This window comes from Anas acuta, chromosome 32 (genome assembly GCF_963932015.1).
Source record: "Anas acuta chromosome 32, bAnaAcu1.1, whole genome shotgun sequence".
Classification (NCBI taxonomy): Eukaryota; Metazoa; Chordata; class Aves; order Anseriformes; family Anatidae; genus Anas; species Anas acuta.
This window is the reverse complement of record NC_089010.1, coordinates 1,026,820-1,052,723: the sequence shown is the minus strand read 5'-3', so window position 1 is coordinate 1,052,723 and position 25,904 is coordinate 1,026,820. Positions and strand designations below refer to the sequence as shown.

The 25,904-nt window shown below is 62.8% G+C and overlaps 3 protein-coding genes across 10 annotated transcripts; 1 reads left to right on the top strand and 2 right to left on the bottom strand.

Moving 5' to 3' along the window:
* Window positions 1-188: 188 nt before the first annotated feature.
* Window positions 189-5,325, top strand: LOC137846412 (suppressor of SWI4 1 homolog). Its single transcript, XM_068664344.1, has 13 exons — window positions 189-318; window positions 1,109-1,279; window positions 1,375-1,476; window positions 1,699-1,749; window positions 1,835-2,005; window positions 2,086-2,162; window positions 2,249-2,356; window positions 2,428-2,551; window positions 2,643-2,721; window positions 2,808-2,937; window positions 3,023-3,180; window positions 3,385-3,709; window positions 4,255-5,325. Exons 1-13 carry the CDS (start codon window positions 301-303, stop codon window positions 5,309-5,311), a joined length of 2,571 nt encoding a protein of 856 aa, XP_068520445.1. The 5' UTR covers window positions 189-300; the 3' UTR covers window positions 5,312-5,325.
* Window positions 5,326-5,408: 83 nt separating this feature from the next.
* Window positions 5,409-8,002, bottom strand: EIF3G (eukaryotic translation initiation factor 3 subunit G). The gene is made up of 11 exons (XM_068664530.1): window positions 7,880-8,002; window positions 7,598-7,647; window positions 7,101-7,193; window positions 6,924-7,012; window positions 6,782-6,841; window positions 6,501-6,605; window positions 6,228-6,417; window positions 6,020-6,127; window positions 5,805-5,941; window positions 5,599-5,705; window positions 5,409-5,481 (listed from the first exon to the last, which is right to left on the bottom strand). The coding sequence occupies exons 1-11, from the start codon at window positions 7,897-7,899 to the stop codon at window positions 5,466-5,468; spliced, it is 975 nt and encodes a 324-aa protein (XP_068520631.1). The 5' UTR covers window positions 7,900-8,002; the 3' UTR covers window positions 5,409-5,465.
* A 91-nt stretch (window positions 8,003-8,093) lies between these two features.
* DNMT1 (DNA methyltransferase 1) lies at window positions 8,094-24,172 on the bottom strand. 8 transcript variants are annotated; one of them, XM_068664517.1, is made up of 34 exons: window positions 24,053-24,172; window positions 20,568-20,610; window positions 19,964-20,071; window positions 19,597-19,861; window positions 19,305-19,377; window positions 19,027-19,117; window positions 18,852-18,892; window positions 18,514-18,565; window positions 18,132-18,215; window positions 17,933-18,042; window positions 17,713-17,831; window positions 17,511-17,603; window positions 16,809-16,960; window positions 16,444-16,631; window positions 15,993-16,182; window positions 15,482-15,579; window positions 15,213-15,360; window positions 15,012-15,127; window positions 14,677-14,878; window positions 14,441-14,577; window positions 14,175-14,348; window positions 13,513-13,734; window positions 12,747-12,939; window positions 12,532-12,622; window positions 11,793-11,927; window positions 11,371-11,653; window positions 11,143-11,284; window positions 10,751-10,917; window positions 10,491-10,668; window positions 9,990-10,185; window positions 9,197-9,360; window positions 8,994-9,110; window positions 8,825-8,915; window positions 8,094-8,608 (listed from the first exon to the last, which is right to left on the bottom strand). In XM_068664517.1, exons 1-34 carry the CDS (start codon window positions 24,109-24,111, stop codon window positions 8,562-8,564), a joined length of 4,569 nt encoding a protein of 1,522 aa, XP_068520618.1. In that variant the 5' UTR covers window positions 24,112-24,172; the 3' UTR covers window positions 8,094-8,561. The 8 variants fall into 8 exon arrangements, with proteins under 8 accessions (XP_068520618.1, XP_068520619.1, XP_068520621.1 ...); XM_068664518.1 differs by having other exon boundaries at window positions 14,441-14,574; XM_068664520.1 differs by having other exon boundaries at window positions 19,964-20,026.
* Window positions 24,173-25,904: the final 1,732 nt, after the last annotated feature.

Here is a 25,904-nt window from a genome sequence, read left to right as displayed (position 1 = left end):
CCCCCCACTGCACTGAGCTTTGTGCTGGCGGTAACACAGGGGGGGGCTCCGAGCCGGGCCGGGGACCGGCTGAGACCCCAACCCGGTACCCCAGGGCCTCGGAGGCCTCCGGGGGGGATTTTTGGGGGGTGGGGGGGCCGCGTAACCATGGCAACAGGGGGCGGAACGCGAGGCGCGGGCTCGGGGGCGCGTCGGACCGGGGGACCGACCGGAAGTGACGCAACGGGGGACCGCGTTTGGGGTGGGCACCGGAAGTGGCGGCGGCCGCATGGTGGCGGCGGCGGAGGAGGCGGCGGGGAGATGGGGAGGCCCAGCAAGGTCCGGGGGGGGGGGAACGGGAACGGGACGGGGGGCACGGAACCGGGGAGGGGGTCGGGAAAGGGACCGGGAACGGGATTTTGGAGTCACGGGGCCGGGGGGGGGACCGGGGAAGGGGCTCGGGGGGCCGGGAACGGGACCAGGCCTCGGGGAGGCGCTGGGCCTGGGGGGCTGGGGGACCGGGAGGGGTCGGGGGTGGGGTGGGGGAAGCGGGGAAGGAACCGGGAATGGGTCTGGGGGAGCGGGGAGGGGCTGGGAGCAGGAGTGGGGAAGGGACCGGGCCTCGGGGAAGCGGGGAGGGGACCGGGAGCCGGCCTCGGGGGCTGGGGAAGCGGGGAAGGGGCCTCGGGGAACGGAAAAGGGGCCGGGAGGCAGCTTCAGGGAGCGGGGAGGGGCTGGAATGGGTTGAAGGGACCCAAAATGGGCTGAAGGGGGGAAGGGAAGGGGTCCTGGGGGGCCATGGGGTAAGGAAAGGGACCGGGACCGGGCTTCAGGGAATGGGGAAGAGGCTGGGGGAACGGGAGGGGGCCAGGAGCAGGGAACCGGGGCAGGAACCGGGACCAGAACTCTGGGAACGGGCCAGGAACGGGCTTCATGAAATGGGGAAGGGGCAAGGCCACGCCTTAGAGAACGGGGAACCCAGAACCAGGCACCCCCCGGAGCACAGCACCCCTTAAACCGGGGCTCCGTCCATCCTGGGGAGGGGGCACAGCAAGGATTGGGGGGTCCCGGGGGAGGGCTGCACCCCCCTTTCCTGCCCCTTCCCAGTCCTGACCAGTTGCCCCCACAGACCAAGAACCAGAAGAAGGAGCGGGCGGCGGCGGTGCAGCAGGCGCAGCAGGATTTCGGCACCGTCCCCCACTCCTTCGTCTTCCACCGCGGCCGCGTGGGCAAAAACGTGCGCCAGCTCATCCTGGACGTGCGCAAGGTGATGGAGCCTTACACAGCCCGGGCCCTCAAGGTGAGCACGGGGGACGGATCCTTCCCTGGTTACCGGGCTTACTGGGAGCCTCCCGGGGGAGGATTTCAGGGTTTTGCCCCTTTCCCCCGCTGCAGGTGCGGAAAAAAAACTCGATGAAGGATTTCGTGGCCGTGGCCGGGCCGCTGGGGGTGACGCATTTTTTGGTCTTCAGCAAATCCACCTCCAGCATCAACTTCGTGAGTGGCTGCGGGTCTTTTTTTGGGGTGGGAGGGGACAATTTTGGGATGGATTTCGTCCCTCTGCTGGCAGCTGCAGCTGATGACAAACTCCTGCTGAGCTTTGGCGCTGATTTTGTGCAAAGTAAACGCACTGATGCGGCTGCAGCACTCGCTCCGGGGGGGGTCAAAAGTCGCCTCCCCCCCTCCTAATTGTTCTAATTGTTCCCTTTTTCCCCGCAGAAGCTGTTTCGGCTGCCCGGGGGCCCGACGCTGACGTTCAAAGTGATGCAGGTGGGTGTCCCCGTGCGCTGCTCCCGGCCCCGTTGGGTCGTGGAGCAGCTCCTCACCGCCGCCACCCCCCCGTTGCCCCCCGCAGTACTCGCTGATCAAGGACGTGGTCTCGTCCCTCAAACGGCACCGCATGCACGAGCAGCAATTCACCCAGCACCCGCTCCTGGTGCTCAGCAACTTCGGCCTCCAGCAGATCCACGTCAAGCTGATGGCCAGCATGTTCCAGAACATGTTTCCCTCCATCAACGTCCACAAGGTGAGGGGGGTCCGACTCCGGGAACCCCCCCCCTCCGTGGGGCTCGTTTCTGCTCCTAACTCCTCCTCCTCTGCCCTCAGGTCAACCTCAACAACATCAAGAGGTGTTTGCTCATCAGCTACGACGCCGAGACGCAGCTCCTGGATTTCCGACACTAGTAAGCATGGTGCTGTGTGCCTGGAAATCCTTTTTTCCCCCCTTTTCTCCCTCGCTCACCTCCTCCTCCTCTTCCTCGCCCCGCAGCAGCGTGAAGGTGGTGCCCGTGGGCGTGAGCAAGGGCCTGAAGAAGCTGCTGCAGGAGAAATTCCCCAACATGAGCCGCTTGGAGGACATCAGCGAGCTGCTGGTGAAGTGCGTGCGGAGCCAGAAGGGTTCGGCGGCGCCTTCCTCCCAACCCCAACGCTCCTCTTCCTCCCGGGCAGAGACATCAACCTGTCGGAGAGCGAGGCCGAGCAGGACGGGACCCACAACATCCTGGAGCTGCCTCAAGCCTACGCCGGCCGGGGCAACATGAAGGCTCAGCAGAGCGCCGTGCGCCTCACCGAGGTGTGTGGGGAGGACTCCGGCCTCCCGACGAGGCCGCGATCGTCCCGGGGAGCTCGGGGCTGAGCTGATTTTCTGCTCCCCCCTCGCCTAGATCGGGCCCCGCATGACGCTGCAGCTCGTGAAGGTGGAGGAGGGCTTGGCGCAGGGCAACGTGCTCTTCCACAGCTTCAGTGAGTGGCGCCGGGCTTCTCCCTGCTGAGCCTCCACTGTTCGGGGGCTGAGATCGGTGCCTGGAGCTCGGTTTTCTCCCCGGCAGTTCACAAAACGGAGGAGGAGGTGCAGGAGATCCTGGCGAGGAAGGAGGCGAAGCTGAAGCTGAAGACGGAGCGGCGGCAGCAGCAGGAGGCGGCCGTGGAGCGCAAGAGGCAGCAGCGGGAGGCTCACCGGTGAGGCGGGAGGGCAGGGAAGGGAGGAGAAGAGAAGGAAGCAGCGGGACCGGAGGCTGGGTGGGCACCGACACCGTTTTGGCAGGGAGAAAAGCCTGGCGGGGATCCGGAGGAAACGGCAGCAGGACGGCGACAGCGACGCCGAGGACCCCGGGGCGCCGGAGCAGCAGGATCCGGCCGGGCAGTCGGACGAGAGCGACGCCGAATATTATCGGCAGGAGCTGGGCCAGGAGCCCGACGAAGGTGAGTCCACGAGGGGTTGAGGCTCAGCCTCTCTTTTTTTCCTCCCTGTGTGGCTGATGAAGCGAAAAACCCTGAGCTTGCCGTGATTTCGGTTGCAAGTAAACGCGCTGACACCTCCCCCGGTGCCAACGCCGCGTGGCCAACCCCTCTGCCCCGCTAAACTTCCCTTTTTTGTGTTTTTATTTTTGGCATCTGCCCGCCCAGATCTCTTTCCCAACCGCGCCAAGAGGCCGCGAGGCCCCTCGGGCTCTGCCGTGCCGCGGAAACGCCGGCGGCGCAGCCAGCAGGAGCAGCCCGGAGCCCCAAAATCTCATCCGGTGGCACGAAAAAAGGGCCCGGTGCCACGAAAAAAGGGCCCGGCACGGACGGACTCAAAACCCCAAGGAGCAGCCGGGCAAAAAACGCAACGAGGAAGCGAGCGGCCGGCCCGGGAGGGACAGAAGCACGGCCCCAAGAGGCGAGGGAAGCTGCTGGCCAGGGGAAAAATCATTTTCAGGCGGCCCGGGCACGGCAAGAAGGGGAAGCACTGAGGCTGCAGCCGCCTGCCACGCGTGGAGACTGTGGGGGGGAGAAGGAAGTGGGCACCGGGGGGGGGCCCTGCTCCTGCTCAATACACGCTTGGAACGAGCACGTGGTGCTGTGCTGGCCGTGGGGGGGGAGCAAAAACGCGGGGTCAGCTTAATTTAATTAAGGTGGGGCGTGATTTAATTGGGCAGAGCTCGAGCTGCCCGCCTGTGGCAGCGGGAAGGGGACGGGGCCGTCACGGCTGCGGTTTTGAGGTGGCTCGAGAAGGGGAAGCGCCCATTCCCGCTGCGTTTCCTGAGCCTCGGTGCACGGGGTGGGGTGCTGGGAGGAAGAGGAGCACGGAGGGCACCGGGGACAGCGTGAGGAAGAGCGCGGCTGCCACCTCAGAGGGGACGGTGAGGACTGGGAGAGGGTGCAGAGCCACAACGGGGTGAGTGGGACGAGTTTTGGGGCTGCAGGGGACAGGGGGACGCATCCTGCCCCCGGAAAACCCCAAAGGGGCTCGCTAATCCTCCCTAATCTGCCTCCAACCACCCCACACTGACTCAGCGACCCTAAAACCACCCCCGGGATGGCCAACGCCACCTCGGGCAGCCCCTGCTCCAACTTCAGCCGCTCGCAGGAGGCTTTGTGGCCGGTTCTGGCAGCCCAATTCCCCCTGGCCCTACTGGGCAACGCCTTGGCTGTGTTCCGCTTGGCCTGTGAGCGCCCGTGGCCGGCTCCCGTGGTTTATTCCTTCCACCTCTCCATCAGCGGCGCCCTCTACTCGCTCTCTCTGCCCGCCTTGGCGGTTTATTACCGGCCTCCCAAACACTGGAGCTACGGCGCGACGCTCTGCAAGCTCGAACGTTTCCTCTTCAACTGCAACCTCTACGGCAGCACCTTTTTCGTCGCCTGCATCAGCCTCAATCGCTACCTGGGCATCGTTTACCCGCTGCGGCTCCACGGGCGGCTGCGTTCCCGGCACGCCCAAGCACTGAGCGCGGCCGTTTGGGTGCTGGCTGCGGGGCTTTCGGCCCCCACCTTGTTTTTTTCGGAGCTGCAGGAGGAGGAGGGGATGGTGGAGTGTTTGGGGAGCGCGGCGCGGGAGCGCCTGCCCCGTTTCATCCCCTACAGCCTGCTGCTGGCGGCGCTGGGCTGCGCGCTGCCCTTCCTGCTCACCGCCTTCTGCTACGGCGCCGTGGCCCGCGTGGTTTTTCGCAACCCTCACCTCAGCCCGCTGGAAAAACGCAGGATCGGGGTGCTGGTGGGGGCCAGCGTGGCTCTTTACGCCTTTTCCTACCTGCCCTACCACGTCTTCCGCAACCTCAACCTGTGGAGGCGCCACCTGAGGCCGGCCCTGGAGGATTGCGGGGTCTCGCGGGCCATCCACGCCACCGCCCAGCTCGGCAAAATCCTCGTTAACTTCAATATTTGCCTGCACCCGCTGCTCTACGCCGCGCTGGCCGACAGCTTCCACTGCTGCTGCTGCTGCAAGGAGCAGGGGGAGAGCCTGGAGATGCAGCCCCGGAGCGCGGCGGGAGCACGGAACGGGGGCACGGCCCCGCCGCAGGGCGCCGCGAGGCCCCCGGGTGAACGTTTTCCACCCGGAGAGGTGGGGGAGTAAAGGTTAAATAATCAGCGTTGCATCGTGGTGCGAGTTTTGGGGAGAAATTGCTTGGTTTTTTAGGCTAAAAAGCTTAGGAAGAGAGGACGCGGCGGCGTAGTGCTGAAGTATTTTTATTTAGAGTGGCCAGCTGCGCAGAGGGGAGGCAGTGGGGTCAGTTGGTGGAGGGTCTGTGGAGGAAAAAAAAATGATGGGGTGAGGATGGGAGCAGCCAGACGCAAGCCCCCAGCACCCCTAGGTGCCCCCCCAGCACCCTTGGGTGCCCCCCAGCACCCTCCTGTACTCACTTGGCCCATTCCACATTGAGGATCAGGTGGTCGTAGCCAAAACCAGACACCCCAGCGATGGCACGGGCCGCGTCCTCGCGGCGGTGGAAGCTGATGAAGGCAAAACCCTGGGGAAAAAAACGAGGGAGAGGGGTGAGGAGGAGGAAGGGGGGGTGTGGAGGAAGAACGGGGGGGTGGCGCCCTCCCAAAATCCTTCTTGACCCCACCTTGGACTGCCCCGTGGCCTTGTCCTTGGCCAGGTAGATCCTGGAGATGGAGCCGAAGGGGCGGAAGAGCTCCTGCAGGTCGGTCTCACGCGTGTCCTCGGACAGGTTGGTGACGCGGATGGTGGCGTTGTCGTCGGCTGGGGGGACAGGGGAGGCTCAGGGGGGACACGGGACATTTGGGGGGGGGACAGGAGGCCGCAGAGGCCGAGCCTTACCCCTGCGGTTGGGCTGCATGGACTCCCCACGGCGGCTGGCGCCGTCCCTCAGGCTGGGCGGGACGTACTTGCCCGTCTTGCTCTGCTGAGCCTGCACCGGCTCTGGCTCTGCAGGCAAAAAAAAACAACGGGAGGCCTGATAAAACCCCAACCGCCCCAAAATTCAGGCAGGGGAGAGCCCCCAGAGGAAGGATTCGGGGTGTTGTACCTCCGGGCAGCTTCTCCTTCTCGCCTGTGGACAGCCCCAGCTGCTCGGCCAGCTCCTTCTGCATGGGGCCCAGCGTGTCCTTGTAGGGGCAGCGCGTGGTCCAGTGGTCGCCCTTGCAGATGCGGCACGAGACGATCTTCTGGCCCTTCAGCTTGTTCATCGGGTCCTCCTCCTCTTGGCAGTTGAGGTCCTGGGCGCAAGGAGAGGGCTCAGCACCTTTTAGGCCCGTTTAGGGGCTCCCCGTGGTGTCCCCCCCTCGTCCCCCAGCCTCACCTCCTTGCTCGTGATGAACGTCATGAAGACGTCGTCGCTCACGGTGGTGGTGGCCACGTTGGGGCCGGGGGCATCGAACTCCGAGTTGCCAAATTTTTTCCAGTTCTGGGGAAAAACGAAGCAGATTAGGAAGTTTTCCTCATTTACGCTCCCTTCCCAAGCTGTGCTGAACACAGACCAGGTAAAAAGCAGCAGCTCCTGGAGCGCTGCCTTCTGCTTTTCCCTTTTTCTACGGAAAAAAATCCATCTTACTGGTACCCTCACCACAAAAAAACTCTCACCTTCCGACGTGCCACCGCCTTGGAGGCCTTCCTGGTTTCGATGCGGAAGGTGCGGATGATCTGGGGAAGGGTAAAAGAGACAATTAACCCCCCCCAAAAAGCAACGAGGGGGAGAGAGACAGCAGGGAGAGGCCCCACTCACCTTCACCTTCCTCCCATCCTCCTCCTCGCGGTACTCCGTGATGGTTTTGATGTTGCCATTGATGAGCTCCTTCGGGGAGGGCAGCGGGCCTGCGGGGTGGGGAGCAGTGACTGGGCTGCCCGGGGGGGTTTAAAGGCAGGGGAAGAGCCCCCCCTGGGGGTTTTAGGCAGCTCCTACCTCCCTTCAGCAGCTCGGCCTCAGCGCTCAGGCTTCCCCCAAGCACCCCTGTCAGGGGGATGTCCTTCAGCAGCTCGCTGGTGATGCATTTGTCTGCGGGAAGAGAAGCGGAGAATCGTCACTGCCAGGGTTTGGAGCGAGCAAAGCAAAGGGGAAAAGCACCCCGCTGCTTTTGTGGGGTCTGGTCACTGTTTTTATGGGATCATGGCAAGCAGAGCCTCTCCCAGTAGGGAGGAGAGGAGCCCCACGCTCTCTTCTGGGCACAAAAAAAAACAAAAAGCTTTAAAATTGCAACAATCAGGCTTCCTCCGCCCCTAAAATGGGCGACATATGGGTGGTGAGAGCAGCGCTGCTCCCTGTCACGGGTCACACACGGCCCGCTCCTAGAAATGAAGGTTTTGAGCCCCAAACCGAGCCCTGCAGGGGATTTGAGGGGGATTTGAGCTTTTTTTTGAGAAAAAAAATCAGGGAAGCCCCCCCACGCCCCGCTCACTCACCGTCTTCTCCTCCCTCCTCTTCCACCTGGTCCGCCCAGCTGGGCTTCGAGCTGCGGACACAGCACAGCGTCAGGCGCCGGCCCCGCTCCCCCCTCCGCCATTTTGAGGCCCCCAAACCCCCCCCCCCAGGCTCCGTCCCTGGGCCCCGACTCCCCGCCGCTTCCCTCCAATGACCCCAACAGGCCCCGATTCCCTCCCCCAGCCCCCGATTCCACCTCCCGAGCCCCCAAACCCCCCCCGAAGCCCCCTCCCGCCGCCCCGGGCCCGGCCCCGCTCCCTCACTCGTAGTCGCCCGTCGGCATCGCCCCGCCGCCTCCCTCACGCGTCCCCACCGGAAGGGAAGCGCTTCACTTCCGGCCAGCCGGGCCTCACTTCCGGTGCCGGGAGGCGGCCGCGCGGTGCATGCCGGGAAGCGGTTGCTAAGCAACAGCCCACAGGGGGGGTTGAGGCCTAGTGCGCCCCCCTGAAGCCTGAGAAAGGCGTGGGGGGAGGGGGCTATAATTTATAGGAGAGATTTATTTGAAGAAATATTACAACATATAAAAACTACATAAAGTATCAATTCCCACTTGTACAAAGCGGCCGATTATTTTCAATACATTGCGGCGTAAAAACGGGAGATGGGAGGGTGGGGGATGGGGGGGGGCCAGGGCAGGGCCGGGACCTGGGGGGGGGTCCCGCCGGAGGTGCTGGGGGCCCCGTGGGCACCCTGCCGGGGCCGGGGGGGGCTGCACCGGGGGGGGGGGAACCGGGGCGGTAGTGGAGTTCGACCATCACAGACAGCGGCGGAGGGCAGAGACGTGGGCACGAGCACAGCCGCAGGGAAGGTCCCACGGACCGAGAATTTTAAAAACAAACCAAAAAAAAAAACAAAAAACAAAAAAATAAAATCAAAACAAAACAAAAAATAAAAGGGGATAAAATAAATCAGTGCATGTTTGGGAGTCCTGGTGCCGGAGGCGCGTCAGTCAGCCGGTTCCACCGTTTCCATCTTCTCCGGGGCGCTGGGCGCTGTGGGGAGAGGAGGGGGGCGATGGCGGCGGCGCTCCCCGAGCCCCCGTTATTGCCCCCAGTAATTCTCCACCTCCCTCATCTCCTGCTTTAAGCGAGCAGAACCGCCAATCCCGACCCCCTGAGCCCCCCCTCATCTCCTGCTTTAATGGAGCAGAACCACCGGTCCCAAGCGCCCCCCCGGCGAGGTGTAGGGACCACTGGCCCCGCACCTACCCGCGGTGTCTTCCCTCAGCTTCGCCAACACGCACGATTTAATCTCCAGCCCGATGGCTTTGGCTAGAGGAGGAGGCACTGCGTTACCGACCTGCGACAGAGGTAGGGTTACGTTGGTGTGGGCTCAGCGTTGGTGCCGCGGGGCTGCGCGTGAGCGGCCACGCTTCACCTGTCTGTGCTTGTCGAGGATGTTCCCGAAGAGCCGGTAGGTATCGGGGAAGCCCTGGGAGCGGGCGCACTCCCTCACGCTCACTACCCGGTGCTGCTCGGGGTGCAGAACCCGGCCCTGTAGCAACAAAGGAAGCAGCTGAAAAAAAAGAGCGAGGGGGGGACACCCTTCGTTTTGGGAGGGACGGATCTGGCGGCACCCACCTGCTTGCCCATGGGTTCGGGGTTGGTGACGGTGGTGCTGAAGAAGCCATCCCACTCCAGCCGCCCGTAGAGCCCGGCCCAGTGGTTGTGCCGGTTGCCGGTGTGGGGCAGGCACCAGGGGATGAGGGTGTTGAACTGCCGGTCCGCGGGGTCGCAGGGCTTCCCTGGGGGAGACGGGGAGCAATTATCCAAACATTTTTAAAAAAAAGCAGCAAAAGCTATCAATAGGCTGCTCTCTCCCCAAACTGACCCTGTGGGGCCGTGCACGCCACCAGCCCGATTAAATTTTATCACAGCTCGCTGTGAATCGCCTCTTGAGTGGCTCCCATCAGAGGCAGCCCCGTAAATGCCAGCAGTAATAAAAAAGAATTTGAGGAACACGGCCACATTTGAGGAACGCGGCCTCATCTGTGGCACTGGAAAGCGTGGAAATGAAATAACTTCGCCGGCCACAGCAGATGAAATTAAAGAATGAAGCTCATGAAGCAGGCTGGGAAATTCACACTCGGGAGGTTTAAAAGAGCAAATATCAGCTGAAGCGGGGCGAGTAGGAGGTATTATTTCATACGAGGGAAAATTGGTTTTGCAAGCGTTTATATCAATGGTGAAGGGAGCAATTTGTCCTGCAGGGATGGGGACACCAGGACAATGTCTGTGGGAAGGAATGGGTGTAAGGGGTCCTGGGCTGAATCACCTAACCCTAATTAGCAAGGTTAGAAGTGGATTTGACCCCGTCCCACCACGCAAGGTGCAGGAAATCTCCCGGTCCACGGTCTGGGGTGCCGACGCCTACCTTCTGCGCAGGAGCAGACTCCCCGCAGCGCTCCTGAGCTGCTGCGGCCGTTTTTCTTCTCGTGGTGCGTGTACCGCAGCTTGCGCGTGGTCGTGCCGTCCGACAGCCGCACCTCGATGTTGGGCAGGTCGCGCCAGTCGGAGCCGGGGGCCAGGGGGATGTGTCTCATCCGCGCCGCCACCAAGGCGCTCATGTCCTGCAAACGCCAAGCCCGCTGTCACCTCCCACCGCCCCAGCGCTTGGTGGTGGGGCAAAGGGGCTCGGAGGGACAGCGGTCAGCCCAGCACCAGGTCTGCAGCCCCATTGTTATCACCGTGGGAGAGATCCCAGCAGCTCCACCAGCCTCGTTTTTTCCTCTCAGATTGCCCCATTTTGGGATAAACACACAGGGACTGCTTGGGGATGATCTCACCCTGTTTGTTCACCCACAAAACATCCCTGCCCTAATCTCTGGGTCTGGCGGGTGCTAACGCAGCGTCACCCCCCCCCTGCCCCAAGTACCTTGCAGATGTGATCCCTGAGGATGGGCTGGTACTGGGAGCCCCGGATCTGCCGCTGGAACCAGGACTGGGGCTCCCCGTTGTAGGAGATCTCCAGGGCAGAGGCACCGTTCCGGATTTCGGGCAGGTCGGACATGGTGTCCCGCACCGTGATGGTGCGGAAGGGACCGGAATACGTCCTGGGAGCACGGGGCAAGCCGTGAGCAGCTAAACCCTACGAGCTAAAACCTCGACGAGCCACGCGGCGCTCCCAAGGCTCACCGGGTGATGTTGCTGACAAATTTCTTGTCGTCCACCACCACGCTCAGCTGGCAGGCACGGGGGGCAAACACGTGCAGGGGCTCGGGGAACATGGGCAGCTTCTCACCGGGAGCTGCAGCAAGGACGATGGCTCTCCGCCGCGTCTGGGCCACGCCGTACTGGCCAGCCTGGGAAGGAAGGGACCCTCCTGAGCAACGGGGGCTGGCGATCCCTGTCTAGTTTCCCCCCTAAAAAGCTGGGAAGTTCCCTCTACCACGGAGGAGTGAAGGAAACCAAAGAGCTCAAACGGCACCGCTTTGGAGGGGACGGTTCAGAGCAGAGCCAGGCTGGAATCAAAGGGGTTTTGCTCTCGTGAATTGCCTCGGGGTGCCGTGCTCGTGCCCCGAACCCACCTGCAGGACCCCAAAGGTGCACTGGTAACCCATGCGGACAAGGCAGCGCAGGGTGAGCTTCAGCACCATGGAGCGCTTGAAGGACACGAAGTTCCTGACGTTCTCCAGCAGGAAGAACCGCGGCCGGTAGTAGTCGCAGTAGCTGCCAGGAGGGAGAAGGACCACGAACGAGGATGGAGCAGCGCTCGAGGCTCTCGGGGACCAGCCCGCACCCCGCCACCTCCTTACCTGAGGAAGGAGACCACCAGGGAGTTCTTGAACTTGGAGTAGGTGCGGGAGTTGAAGCGATTCATGCCGCTGAAGCCCTGGCACGGGGGGCCTCCGCACAGCATCTCCACGTCCCCCTTCTGTGGCAGCTTCTGCCCCAGCGAGTTGGTTTTCTCGCCGGACATGACCAGCTTCAGCAGGACGTTGCAGTCCTCCGTGAAGACGGTGGTGCCGGGGTTGTTCAGCCGGAAAGCCTGGGCGGCCGGCTCCCACATCTCGATGGCCCACAGCGTCTCCGACACGCCTGGGGAGACGAGGCAGAGCGTCCTGGGCTTGCTCGGATGAGCAGAGCGCCGCTTCGTGCTCCCCGATCCAGCTCGGGGCTCCTAAAATAAGGGCTGGAGGAAGCGAGCAGCGAGATTTCCCCCCCCTCAGCCGCTCACCTGCCTGGTGGAAGCCCTCGGAGAGCCCCCCGCAGCCAGAGAACACGTCCAGGGTCCGCAGCTTGGGCAGCTTCAGCTCTGCAGGCTCCTGCTCGCTCTGCTCGCAGGTGACGGACGACTTCCCTTTGCCTTTGCCTGCAAGCAGAGCCCCGCTCACATCAAAAGGCAAAGTCATTTCCTCCGCTCAGTGCTTACAAGGCAAATTTTTCTGCCCTCCTCCTCCGCAGCAGCTAAACCATCGGCTTAAAGCACCTTTCTACCCGTAAATTCTTCTGCCACTGCCAGAATACGCCCCTGCATTTGGAAGAAAAGCCTCTCCTCTTTCCCCCCCCGTGATCCCTTTCCACCCAACAGCCCGTGGCTGCAGTCAGGCAGCTTCAGGCTCAGCCCAGAGCCGCAGGAGCTCGCGGAGCAGCTCCTCGCCTTGGCAGGGTTCAAAACCCTACGCTAGAGAGCAACCAGCCCCAGCAGAGGGCTGCCAGCAAGGAAAAAACAAAAAAACTTCAAGAGGGGCCAGATGCCGTTGCCGAGAGGTTTATTTCCAAGAGGTGAGGTCCCTGCACAGCTGTCCCTTAAGAACAGAGCCACAGACCGCAGAGCTGCATCCTGTGAGAGCACCGGAGCGGGAGAAGAGCACAGCAACATCTGGCTGGTGGCAAATCTTATCTCCGCTCTGCAGCACCCAACGGCAGGCGCCAACGGGTGCCCCACGCCGCCACCCACCCCCCTAGGCACTCACCTTTCCCTTTGCCTTTCCCCTTCCCTTTATTCCCGGAGCTCCGCGCGTGGTTGGGGGGATCTTCGAAGCTCTTGGTTTTTGCGTTGTAAGCCTGGGGGGGGGAAAAGAAGGAGTTGGGGAAGCTTGAACACAACGAGTTTCCTCGCCAAGATGCGAGGCGAGGGCTGGCAGAGCTCAGCGCGTGTGTTCGGGTCCCTTGGGGCCATGCCCCTCACCTCTAAGAAGTAGAAACGGTCGAGGCCGCCTGCGGAATAATCCTGGATGCTCTCGGTCAGGTCCTCGCCGTACACCACCGTGCAGCGGCCCTGCACAGCGCGGAAATCGACGGTCGTCTCCTCGTCGCTCCAGTACAGGAGGTTGATGTCCGCGTGGTAGCTGGCTTTCATGGACTTGTGCGTGTTTTCGGGTCTGCAGAAAGAGCTCCCGCTTAGGGGAAAGGCTCGGGGGCAAACCCTAACCCTAGTTTGTGGTGCTCCCCCCCCCGCTGCACAGCTCCATCTCCGCGGGTTTATTTCCTCCCGCAGCACGTCTGCTGGGCGCAGCACCAAAGGGATGACTTTGTTTTGTACCGAAAGGACCTTTTGGGGTTTGCTCGGGGGAAGGAGAGGAAGCCAGCGCTGTGCAGCAAAGCAAATTTAAAGACGGAGAGATCTGGAAGCAAGGCCTCAAACACGTGGCCTGAGCGTTAGCACGCTCCTCTCCGCTGCCAAGGCTCCTCGCACACATCTCCCCGTGGTGACTAAGAGCCTGCAAATATTTGGGTAAACACCCACACCCCGGGACGGCGCTGACAGCACACCACAGCAGAGGCTCCAGTGGCCCCAAACCCCTTCGGGCAGTGCCCACGCTGCTCCCCCCGGCCCTACAGAGGTGCCCGAAGTACCAGCGGGCTCCTCAGAGACCTTGTGCCGATGCCACCGAGCTCTTCCCGGCACCCAAAACACCAGGCAGCCCCGGTGGGAACCTCCCAGCCCCTCTCACCTGTAAAACTTGAAGATGCGCAGCTTGATGTCAGCCTCGTTGGGCTTGCCGTTGCTGCGGATGTTGCAGAAGATCTCCTTGATGCGACCCACGCGGTAAGGGTCGGGGGCGTCCAGGTTGCTGCCCTTGATGTACTCCGAGTACTTGCGGTAGTGCTCCGGGTGCAGCTCCTCGTCCACCGCCTCCTTTTTGGGGCGCTTGGCCGGGCTGGCGGGTTTCATGCTGGGGAGCGGGGAGAGAAATCACTTTGGGGAGCCCCCTTCCAGCACCCCAAATAAAATAACGCAGCTCGGAGCATCCTCCTTCCACTTCCCTGCTTGCTTCCACCTCTTCTGCCCCCCTCGCTGCTGCACGGGCACTGAGCCACCACGGAATAGGGCACGCACAAGGTGCCTGCACGCTGCAGCCCTCTTCCCAAAGGGCTTTGCTAAGACCTTTTTTTTTCAAGGACCCTTTTGCAGGGTCTCGATCCCTCTTTCATCCACCCAAGCTCTTTCTTTTGAAGGGAAACGACCCGGCTCTCGGAGCGAAGTCGCTCCGTTCAATAACAGGAGGTGAAAGCAGGGTGAAAGCTCACGGAAATCAGGGCGCTGGGTGCTCAGCTTGTGGGATCGACAGGACGGCATCCCTAAAAGTGCTTCCAGCCCCCTGCAAGCACCAACCTGAAGGAAAAGGCTTCGGGCAGCAGGTAGACGCCGTCTCCCACCCTGTACTGCACTCCGTTCTTGGTGGCCAGGGCGTAGAACATCTTCCCATCCCCTTCCTCCAAGGGCTCGGCCACTTTGGGTATCTCCTTGTGCCTCACCTCGTCCAGACGCGTGCAGCTCATGCAGAACCTGGGGGACAGGGACAGGAGCGCGGTGACGGGGCCGCGGGGAGGCTCCGGGCGAGGAGCGGTTCCCCCCGCGCCGCCCCGCTCGCGGCTCACTTGTACTTGTTGTCTTCCGTGGGCTCGGTCTTCGGCGGCGACTCGAAGCGGGCGTACTCCTGGTCGTACCACATCTGGTAGAAGTACGTCCTCCCGTCGTCCTCAACCATCTTGATCTCCGTGTCCAGCCCGCCCTGCTGGGAGAGAGGTGTTGGCAGGGAGCGGCGCCGCCGCCTCTCCGTCGCCGCCGCCGCCGCGCGCCGAATCCAGGCGGAGTTCGCAGGGCTCTCCCCCACCTGCATGGACCAATTCTCCGAGGGCGCCTTGTAGATGACGTTGACTTTGCCGTGGATGTAGGACAGCTGCATGTCCTCGCATTCGTCCACCAGGAAGAGCTCCAAAGGGTCGGAGGTGGCCCCCAGGACGGTGTCCGAACCCGGGCAGAACCAGTGCGCGTGGAACATCTGCCCGCTGCTGTCCTCCCACATGGCCGTCACCCTGCGGGCGAGGAGCCGGGGTTATGCCCTTCGTGGGACCCCAGGAAGGGGCTGCATTGCTCTGAGCCTCACCGGAGCAATTAGGAGAGCAATCAGGGCTCCCTAATTGGCAACAACCACGAGCAGGGACCGACCTGGCGAGGTAGAGGGGCTTGGTGGGATCGTCGGGGCTGACGGAGACGCAGTCTCCCACCTCCAGGGTCTCCGAGTCGATGCACACCCTCTGGTAGTAGTCCTTCTTCCCATCGCTCTGAGGACGCACGGGAAGGTCGTGGAGAGCTTTAAATCCCCACGGGAGACACGGCCCCGTTGCGGCCCCGTGCGCCCAGCCTCACCTTGACCGGCTCGCCCACCCAGGAGATGCGGCTCTTGTTCTGCTTCTTCTTCCTGCCCTGCAGCATCTTCTTGGGCGACGGCATTTCGGGGATGTTATCGTCCACTTCTTCGTCCTCGTCAGCTTCCCGGACAGCCAGGTTGGGGCACCTGGGGTGACAAAAGGACCGTGGCTGCAGCCCCATTGTGCGGGGACCTGGCACTTTGCAGACCCCGTCCCCTCTCTCCGGAGGGGGACAAATGCCACCAGGGTGGCTCGGTGGGGACGCACCTCCTCTGCAAACAGGCCTGCTTGCTCCGTCCGCTGCCCCCAAACTTCACCATGTTCTGGCAAGCCTTGCACTTGCCACACTCGGGCTGCTGGCACACCTACGGCGGGGAGAAATCAGCTTGAGCACGGGCAGGAGCAGCAGGGACCCCGCAGGCAGGAGAGGGGCAGGGGCTATGGGACGGGGCTACGGGACGGCTTCAGGAATCCTCTTTGGATTTAAGGAAGAAATCCTTCACCATCAGGGTGGTGAGGCACTGGGAACAGCTTTTCCCCGGAGAAGCTGTGGATGCCCCAGCGTTGGAAGCGTTCGGAATTGGGTTGGACGAGGCTTTGAGCAACCTGAGCTACTGGAAGCCGACCCTAGCCAGAAGGGATTTTTCCAACCCAAACCACTCCACGCTTCTCTGTCCCGAGAAACCCAGCGAAATCTTGATGTGGGAACCCCAAATGGGGCTGGGGGGCGTTCGGGGTGGGGATGGCACCGTTTCGCCTGGCCCCAGGCGCCCGTTACCTCGCAGACGCCGCAGCGCCGGCGCTTCATGGCGTTCTCCTTGTCGTCCTCCTTCTCGTCCTTCTCGATCTGCTCCGAGAAGAAGGTGTCGAAGATGAGGTACACCAGCTTGGTGGTGGTAGCCTTGGTGGGGCCCTTGTCCTTGTCTATTTTGGTGGGGTGCCGGATGGCCTGCCGCCGGACGGCTCGCCTGCGGGCAAGGTGAGAGCCGTGAGCCCAACGCCTCGGACCACCGAGAGCCCCACGGGGCAAAGGGATTCCCTCTGGGACAGATTTGGGAAGATTTCTGCACCCATCTCCCACTGCTATGAGAGCACCCAGGCTAAATCCCCCAAGTTCTCCCAGCTGGGAGCAAGCACCGGGTTTACATCCTAGGGGATCCCGTCCCCAAAGCCAACGGGGAGCAAACTTTTGGGTTTCCACGGCCGTGCGGGGAAGGATGGGGGCTCACCTCTTCCCCAGGGTGACCCCAGCCAGCTTGATCAGGTCTCTCATGCAGGGCGTGATGAGGACGGGGGGCTCGTCGCTGTCCCCGGCTTCGTCGTAGCTTTCCACCTGCTCCACCACGAACTGAGCGTGCCGCAGGAGCGAATCCTCTGTGAAGCGGTTGAAGTTCAGCCCCGCGGGAGGCACGGTGGTCTGCGAGGACGGGCAGGTTAGGGGTGATGGGGGGGGGGAAGAGGACGGCGGAGCAAAACCCCCCCCCCATCCCCAAATCTCCCTGTGGTGGGGGAAGAGGACGGTGGAGCAAAACCCCCTCCCCGTCCCCAAATCTCCCCGCGGCACGGCGCAATCCCGGGGGGTCACTCCGCTCACCTCGATCTTGTTGAGCAGATCCTCGTAGCTGACGTCGCGGTTGTTTTGCAGGAATTCCACCACGATCTTGCTCATGTAGATCTTCTCCTGCATCAGGGCGAAGATGGGCGCGTACTCCTCGCTGGGCTCCATCAGGATGTAGTCGGCGAAGGCTGCGGGGCCGAGAGCGGGAGGTAAAAAACCGGGGAACCGGGGGGTCAGGACCGAGCTAGGACTGCAGGAGATGGTTTTTTTTTTGTTTTTTTTTTGGGGGGGGAAGCCAGCCCGTCTACAAGGGACCTCAGCACACGTGGAAGCCCGGGGGCAGCTCTGCCCACGCTCGAGGAGCTCGAGGCAGGGCGCAGGGTAGCGGCGCACTACCCATGGACTTGTCTTTTATTTTTGGCGTGCTGCTGCCTCATGAAAAAGCAAAGACAACCCCAGGTTGGTTTGCCACTACAAATTTTGTTTGCTGCTGCCCAGGGGAGCTCCGTCCTCCTCTGACACCACCTCTGTTTGGAACAAAACAGGTTCCTGGAAAGGTGCCGTTCCTGCTCCTTGCAGAAAACGGGAAGGGAAATGCATTCAAACCCCAAAAACTCAGCTTCTTCCCCTAGTTAGGGCCAGGAACAAATGGAAAAGCCTCTCTGGGAGTGACCCTGATTGAAGCAAGGATTTAAAACACCGACACGGGAGCCGAGCTCGCCGCCCCGGCTCGCCCACCTGTGGTGAAGCCGATCAGGGCTTTCTCCCCGCCGTCGAAGCCCGTGATCCACCAGGCATTGATGGGCCCCAGCTTCTTGGCTCTCACCCCGCCTGCAAGAGAGGAGCCGCAGACGTCAGCCCAAAACCCAAGGAGCTGAATCCCACAGGGGGGGGGTCGCCGGCCCCGCAGACCCCCCGGGCTCCTCCGCACCACGCTCACCATCCAGGCAAGGGTTGTCGTCGTAAATGGGCTTCACAGCTCCGCTGAAATACAGCTCGATGTTCCTCTCGATCAGGCCGGTGTCAAACGGGCACAGGTGACCTCGCTTGTCGTAGACGCTGGTGGAGACGGAGGCGTTTCGTGTTGTTTTTTTGTTTTTTTTCCACCAGGTTTGCGAATCCGGGGGGTTTTTCCTAGCCTGCTCCCCCCCAAACCTCACCTAAAAGAGGTGACTTTGTGCTGCGGCAGGTCCTCGTAGCTTTCAAAGCCGTCTTCGTTAGCGTCGAAGAGGGACAAGCGCTCATCCGTCAGCATTTCGGGCTCCTCCAGCTGGGCGAAGACACAGAGGGGAGGGCGTTGGAGGAGCGCTCCCCCCCCCCCGGCAGCACCCCGTGCCCCAAATAGGGCCGATTCCTTACGGCATCGTCGGGATCCCCTTGGAAGAATTTGAGGTCAGGGTCATCGAGGTACTGTCTGCAGTCGACGCACTTGGGAGGGGTGGTCTGCAAGACACGGGGGGGGGCGGCGTGAGCTCTTCTCTCCCCGCTCCTCCACCAGCCTCGGGCTCCAAGCTCCTTCCCCGAACGGCCCCGTGCTCTCGTTCCCAAATCGTCCAGGCTCTTTGAAAGCAGCCAAGGCAGCTCTCGCGCCCACCTCGCCGGGGTTTTTGGTTTTGGGCAGCCGTGTGTGCTCGGAAAGGGCTTCCCCCTTCCCTCAGAGAACCCCAGGCACCACGTGGAAGAGCCGCAGGGATGAAAAAGCACCAAAAACGCCGGGGTGCGGGCTGGGAAAGCGACTTACTTTAGCAGGTGTTGTAGTTTTAACCTGAGTAATTTCATCTTTTATCTCAGACCTGGGAGTAAGAAAACACAAAGAGGGGGGGGATGAAGGCACGGAGCAGAGAAATGCCCCCGGTGGCCCCTAAAGGTGGCGTGAGCGTGGTGCAGGCTGGATCCCCTGCTTCCCCCCCCAAAATCCCCTGCTTCTTCCCCCAAACCCCCCTGCTTCCCCCTGCTCCTCCCCGTGCTGATGGGGCCGAACGGGCCCCGACCCCGCAGCCCCGAGGGGGCCGGAACCGACGCTGTGGGGTCCCCAGGGTCCGCTCGGAAAACGCTCGAACGGCGGGCTCTGCTCCTCACCCTTCTTTGGTTTCGATTTTAATCCTCTTCTCGTCTTGTTCCTTGAGGGAGAAACGAAGGGGTGTACGAGGATGAGGACGGAGCGCGCGGGGGCCCCGAGGAACCACGCGCACGCACGAGCACCCCCCGGCCACGAGCTCACCCCCCCCCACCGCGGGCACCGACCGCCACGCACCTTCTCCTCCAGCTCCTCCTCATCCTCCTTCTCCGCGCTCACCTCCTGCTTCACCTCCCCGTTCACCTCCTCCGATTTCCGTTTGTTGGACCTGAGGGTTTCAAACGCAGGGGGTCAGCCCCCGGGGGGGTTCCACGCCGGGCGTAACGAGCGTTTCGGGGGCGCCCACGGGCTCCGGCTCCTCGCGGGAACCCGGCGGGTTTGGGGAGCGAGGGAGGAGGGTGAAGGCTCCCCGGGGACCCCCTAAAGGAGGCGGGGGTCCCACCCCACGTACTGACCCTTTGGAAAACATGCTCAGGATGCTCGGCTGCCGGCCGGAGCTGCGGGTGACCCGGGAGCTGGCTGGAGACCCTGTTGGGACGAGAGCCACGTCGGCGTTAGCGGCGTGGGACGCGCCCCCCTGCACCTTCCACAGCCCCCTCCCTGACCCCCCCAGCCCCGAGCAAGGCAAAGAGACCCCAAAACCCCATCCGGAGGGGCTCTGTTATCCGCCCCACGGGGAACCACCGCGCTCCCGCTCCGTGCTGAATCGCGGCGGGCGATTCCCCGCTGCAAGAGCGGAGCCGTTACTTTTGCTCTCCCCGTTGGATCTGCTCCTCCTGGCTTTGCGGGCTCTCGGCACGGGGGTCGAGGAAGAGGAAGAGGCGGCCGCTTCCTCCATCTCCATCGCACTGTCCTCTTCCCCGTCGGGCCCTGCCCGCTCCGAGTCCTCGTCGCTGCCGTAGGCGCCGTTCTTGGAGCACCCGTTGGACGCCCGCAGCAGCGGCGCCGCGTCCCCATTCTCCGCCGAGAGCTCTTGGTGGAGCAGGGCTTTCACCTTGGCCAGGTACCTCTCCTGCAGGAGGAGGGGGGAGAGGATCAGCGTGGTTTGAACGGGGGCAGGAGCAAAATGCAGCCGAGCTCTCCCCCCACAAGGAAAACGGGCACCAGGTCTCACCTCCGACAGCTCCTCGCAGCGCAGTTTGGCTTCGAGCTCGCTCAGCTGGTCCCGCACATCCGCCTGCAAGAAGCCCTGGATGAGGCTGAGCTTCTCCTGCACGCTCTCCTGCGGGGACGGAGGGGACAGCGTGGGCCGGGGGCGGACGCGGCTTCCTCCCCGCGGGGGCTCGGCTCCGAACCCGGGCGCCGCTCACCCAGCTGCCGGGGGACCTCCTGACATGACATGATGGCGAGCTCCGTGACAACGGGGACGCGGGGACATACGGACCGCAGCGGGACCGCGACCTCACCGCAGGGCACGTGTCCGGGGAAAAAGCTGGGCCAGCAAGGGGAGACGGGCTCTCACTTGGCCTGCCCGCCCTGCCCGTCCCCATCCCGCCCTGCCCGGGGTGAGCCCCGAAACCGGAGCCTCGCCAGCGCTCCCTTCCCGTGCCACGCCGATGAATCACCGCGCGCCAAAGAGGCACCGAGAGCCCGACCGCGAGCTGAGCCGAGGGCGCGCGCTTTTTTTTTTTTTCTTTTTTGGGGGGGGATGGTGGTGGTGGTGGGGGGGAGCCCCGGAAAGGCGTTTCCCGCCGGCGGCGGCAGCACCCGGCACCCACCTTCTCGCTCAGGCTCTCTTCATCCCGCTCCAAAGCTTGCAGCCTGCGAGAGGAGAGGGGCAGGGGGTCAAGGGGGAATCCGCGGCTGCGCCCCGAAATCACTCGCGTGTGTCCGTGCGCCTGGGTGTCCTCCCCCCCCCCAAAACACACGCACCCCAAGGAAGGTCACCGCTGCGTGCACGAGCAGAAAACGGCGCCGTACCCCAAAATCTACACCCCGAAACGGCTCCGGGGATGGGGAATAAAGCGCAAGGATGGGGCACGGGCACGGCCGAAACGCCGGGGGAGCAGCCACGTGTCGCCGTCCCGCGGGCGCACAAAGCGGCGCCGGGACGCCCCCCGACCCCTTATTTTGGGGATCCCCAAAAGCGTTCCCAGCCCCCCAAGACCCTCTAACCCCGGGCAGGACGTGTCCCTCACCGGCAGCCGGGGCCGGCCATGCAGCCGGGGACGCGGGGAGCCGGATGCGGCGTGCCCGGAAGAGCGGCGGCCGAACCGGAGAGCGAAGCGGCACTCGCGGGGTGGTTTGGGGTGGTGGTGGGGAAAAGGGGTGGGTTTTTGGGGGGGGGGACACGGGGAGGGGTTTAAGGGGTGGGGGGGGGGACACGCCACACCGCACACACACACACACACACGGGGTGAACGTTGGGGGCCCCCCCCCCCTCGCCGCCGGCCGGGGGATGCCGGGAGGAGAGCGGAAGGGACAATAGCGGCCGGGGAGCGCGGCACAGGAAGCGCCAGCCCCTCCGGGCGCCCTCCCCATGGACGGGGCGAGATGGTTGGCGGGGATTTTTTTGGGGTGTGTGGGGGGGGGGCACACGTATTACGAAGCCCCCCTCCACCCTCCCCAATATACGCGCGCACCCCACAAGAGCGGGAGCGGGCGCCAAAGCCGTGCCACCCGGAGGAAGGCGGGCGTCCCGCTTCCGCAACCACCCCCTCCGGGGGAAATCAAGGCAGGAATTTGGGTGCCCCCCCCTTCCCCGCCACGCTGCCACCCCACCAGGGGATGGGGTTGAGCGTGGTGTGCGTGTTTTTCCCCCCCCCAAAAAAAAAATAAAACAAACTAACCCCGACAAACCTTTCTTCCTGCCCCGGGTGGCAGCACGGGGACCAAGCCACGTGGGGGCACGGGCGGGCGCCCCCATCGCCACGTGGGGCCCGGCTGCGGGGCAGGCGTTGGGCCCCCCCAGTCCTCAGTGACCCCCCCAGATTCTGGGGGTCGGGGCTGCCCCATGCAGAGGAAGAGGGGCCAACGGGGGGAGTGGGCACAGTGTGGGGAACCGTGCCCCGTGGCGGTGCTTGGGGCTGGGGGTGCGGAGCGGTGCTGGGGGGTCAGGGCAAGAATTGGGGGGGTCAGAACAAGAATTGGGGGGTTTATGGCAGTCCTGGGGGGGTCAGGGTGAGAATTGGGGGGGTCATTGCAGTGCTGGGGGGGTATTATCACAGCACCAGGGGGCATTGCACTGCACGGGGGACTTCAGGGCAGTGCATGGGGGAAATGCAGTGTGTGTGGAGGGGGGGGGGCGAAGAGGGGGGGCTGTGCAGTGCATCGGGATCCTCGCACTGCCTGGGGGTGATGCTCTGCATGGGGGGGGGCAGCACAGTGCTGTGGGTCAGAGCCCGGCCTGGAGCTGTCAGAGGCATGCAGCGAGATGCAGTGCAAAGCAGGGGTGGCAGTGCAGTGCAGTGCAACACGGAGGTGTCAGTGCAGTGCAATGCAACTCGAAGCAGAGCTGTCAGTGCAGTGCAAGGCAGTGCAAAGCACGGGGGCTGTCAGCACGGTGCAACGAGGGGGCTGTCAGTGCAGTGCGATGCAACACAGGGTGGCTGTCAGTGCAGGGCAAGGCAGGGTGTTGTCACCACACCACACCATGCCGCTGGGCGCTATCAGTAGCACACAGCAAGGTGCAGGGCGCTGCCTGGCATCAAGGCTGTGCCCAGGGTGGGCTGCAAAGCACAGAGCAGTGGAGGGGGTCACTGTGTTGCATTGCATTGTATTGCATTGCATCGCATTGTGTTGTGTTGCAGCATGTTGCATTGCATTGCAGTACATTGCCTTGTGGTGTGTTGCATTGTGTTGCATTACATTGCATGCAGCGACTACATGCTATTGCGTCACATTGCATTATATCATATTGCATAGCAATAGGTTGCATTGCATTACGTTACACTACACTGCATGGCCTTGCACTGTGTTGCATCGCATTCTGTTATGTCGTGTCACATTGCATTAGGTTGCATTGCATGGCATGGCACTGCACTGAGTTGCATTGCATTGCATTGCAAGGCATTGCATTATGTTGCATTGCATCACGCTACGATGCATCGCATCACACTGCAGACTGTTGCATTGCATTGCACTGCATAGCATTGTGTTCATTGCATGACATCGCATTGCATGACATCACAGTGCAGCGCGCTGCAACACATTGCATTATGTTCAATTGCATTGCATGGCGCCATATTGCATCGTGTTACATTGCAGCCTGCTGAATTGCATTACGTTACACCACATTGCATCGCAATGCAACCTGTTACACTGCACTGCATTACGTAGCGCCATGTTGCATTGTGTTCCATTGCATCCAATTCCATTGAATTGCATCCCATTCTGTTGCACAGTGTTGCGTTGTGTTGCACTGTGCTGCGTTGCATTGCATCCCATTGCATTACACCGCGGTGTGTTGCATTGCACTGCAGCCCAGTGCACTGCACACTGCACTACACCGCATTGCATTACAGCCTGTTGTGTTACGTTGCATTGCATCGCGTCACACGGTGTTGTTGCATTGCTGCAGCCCATCACATCGCATTGCACACTGCATTGTGTTGCGTCGTGTTGCATTGCAGCCTGTTTCATTTAATCACAACCCGTTGTGTTGCATTGCACATTGCATTATGCTGCACTGCATTACAGCCTGTTGCATCGCATTGCATTGCGCCATGTTGCGTTGCATTGCGCTGCAGCCCATCGCATCCCAACGCACACTGCAATTCATTGCACTGCGTTGCATTGCAACCTGTTTCATTGCATTGCAGCCCATCGTGCTGCATTGCAACCCGTCATGTTGCATCGCACACTGCATTACACTGCATCGCATTGCAGCCTGTCACGTTACGTTGCATTGCATTACGCTGCACCGTGTTGCATTGCACACTGCATTGCATTGCAGCCTGTCGCGTTACGTTGCATTGCATTACGCTGCACCGTGTTGCATTGCATTGCACCGCAACCCGCCGCGTTGCATTGCACACTGCATCACGCTGCACCCTGTTGCATTGCATTGCGTTGCATCGCAATACGTTGCATCGCACCGCGTTGCATTGCACCGTGTTGCATTGCATTGCACCGCGTCCCGTTGCATCGCGCCTCCCCGCCGCAACCAGCCCTGCGCAGCGCCCCCGGGCCGTGCCCCGGCGGTGCCCCGGTGCTGCTCCCGGTGCTCCCGGTGCCGGTCCCCCCCGGTGCCCCGGGGACTCACCGTCGGCGCAGCTCGGCGGGAAGCGGGGCCGGGGGCAGCGGCGCGGCCCGGGCCGGCATCGGGAGGGCGGCGGCGGGAGCGGGGCCGGGACGGGAGCGCGCGGAAAGCGGCGGGGGCGGGGCCGGGCGGGACCATTCCGGGGAGGGAGGGAGGGGGGGGGAGAGGGAGGAGGGGGGGGGGGGATTGGGGATGGGAGGGTCCATTCGAGGGGGGTGGGGGGGGACTGAGTGGGGGTGGGAGGTACCATTGGGGGAATTGGGGGGGTATTTTGGGGGAATGTACCATTGTAGGGATTGGGGGGATATTTGGGGGGGGGATATTTTGGGGTGGAATGTACCATTGGGGTGCTTAGGGGGGATATTTTGGGGGGAATGTACCATTGGGGGAATTTGGGGGCGGAATGTACCATTGTAGGGATTGGGGGGGAAATTTGGGGGAAGGTACCATTGGGGGGATTGGGGGGGGTATTTAGGGGGGAATGTACCATTGGGGGGATTGGGGGAGGGGATTTGGGGGAATGTACCATTGGGGGAGCCTGGGGTGGATATTTGGGGGGGAGAATGTACCATTGGGGGATTTAGGGGGGGTATTTGGGGAGGGGATGTACCATTGTAGGGATTGGGGGGGGATATTTTGGGGGAATGTACCATTGGGGGATTTGGGGGGGGTATTTGGGGGGGAATGTACCATTCTGGGGATTGGGGGGGGAAATCTGGGCGGGGGAATGTACCATTGGGGGATTGGGGGGGTGGAATTTGGGGGGAATGTACCATTGGCGGGGATTGGGGGGGGTATTTGGGGGGGAATGTACCATTCTGGGGATTGGGGGGGGATATTTTTGGGGGAATGTACCATTGTAGGGATTGGGGGGATATTTGGGAGGGGGAATGTACCATTGGGGGGGCTTGGGGGGGATATTTGGGGGGGATATTTGGGGGGGATGTACCACTGTGGGATTTGGGGGGGGGATATTTGGGGTGGGACATACCATTGTGGGGATTTAGGGGGTGATCCAGGGATGGGATGTACCATTGTGGGAGTTTGGGGGGGGGGATATTTCAGGAGGAATGTACCATTGGGGGGACTGGGGGGGGGCACAGATGGGGCTGAACCACTGGAAGGGGGGGATTGGGGTTGGGGTGGACCATTGGGGGGGGGCAATGGGGGGGTGGAATGTACCAATGGGGGGATTTGGGGGGGGATTGTGGGGGTGGGAGTCATACCATTGTGGGTATGGGGGGATTGGGCCGTACCACTATAGGGATGGGGGGGATGTGGGCTGAAACCCTGTGGGGTTGGGGGGCTCTGGGTTGTACCATTGCTGGGACCGGGGGGGGATCGAGGTCCTACCACCGTGGGGTTGGGGGGGGTGAGGCCCAACTGAATGCAGCCCCCAGGGCCCCCCCCAAAGGTCCAGAGGGGGCCATGGGGGGCAGCAGCGGCCTACGGGGCCTAGGGGGGCAGCAGCGGCCTACAGGGCCTCGTCCGCCCTCGCACACGCGTGTGCACGGAGGGCAATGTGAACACCCACACGTACACGCGTGTGCACGCTCAGAGGCACCCGTGCACACTCGTACACCCCCATACACCCCCCTAAACACCCGTCCACACCCCTACACACGTGTGCACACTCACAGACAAGCACACACACGCACCCCATCCACACCCCTACGCCCGCGCACGCACGTGCGCACAGGCCCGGCCGCCACCGGCTGCCTCCTTCCCCCCCCCCCCCCCTACCCCCAGGGGCCGTTCCCGTCTGGCCCCCGGGTCCCAGAGGAACAGAAAGCAGAAGGCGGCCGCCCCCGGTTCCCCCCCCCCCAAGGCGCAGGAAAACCCCGGCTTCCCGTTC

Coding starts and splice junctions, on each gene's coding strand:
- LOC137846412 (XM_068664344.1), top strand. Junction 1,280..1,374: donor ACACAGCCCGGGCCCTCAAG/GTGAGCACGGGG, acceptor CCCCCGCTGCAG/GTGCGGAAAAAAAACTCGAT. Junction 2,163..2,248: donor CTCCTGGATTTCCGACACTA/GTAAGCATGGTG, acceptor CTCGCCCCGCAG/CAGCGTGAAGGTGGTGCCCG.
- EIF3G (XM_068664530.1), bottom strand. CDS start 7,899: ATGCCGACGGGCGACTACGA. Junction 7,194..7,597: donor AGAGGAGGGAGGAGAAGACG/GTGAGTGAGCGG, acceptor CTCTTCCCGCAG/ACAAATGCATCACCAGCGAG. Junction 6,418..6,500: donor CGTTCATCACGAGCAAGGAG/GTGAGGCTGGGG, acceptor CCTTGCGCCCAG/GACCTCAACTGCCAAGAGGA.
- DNMT1 (XM_068664517.1), bottom strand. CDS start 24,111: ATGCCGGCCCGGGCCGCGCCGCTGCCCCCGGCCCCGCTTCCCGCCGAG. Junction 12,940..13,512: donor CGCATCTTCAAGTTTTACAG/GTGAGAGGGGCT, acceptor CTCTTTCTGCAG/ACCCGAAAACACGCACAAGT. Junction 8,609..8,824: donor GCTGAGGGAAGACACCGCGG/GTAGGTGCGGGG, acceptor CTCTCCCCACAG/CGCCCAGCGCCCCGGAGAAG.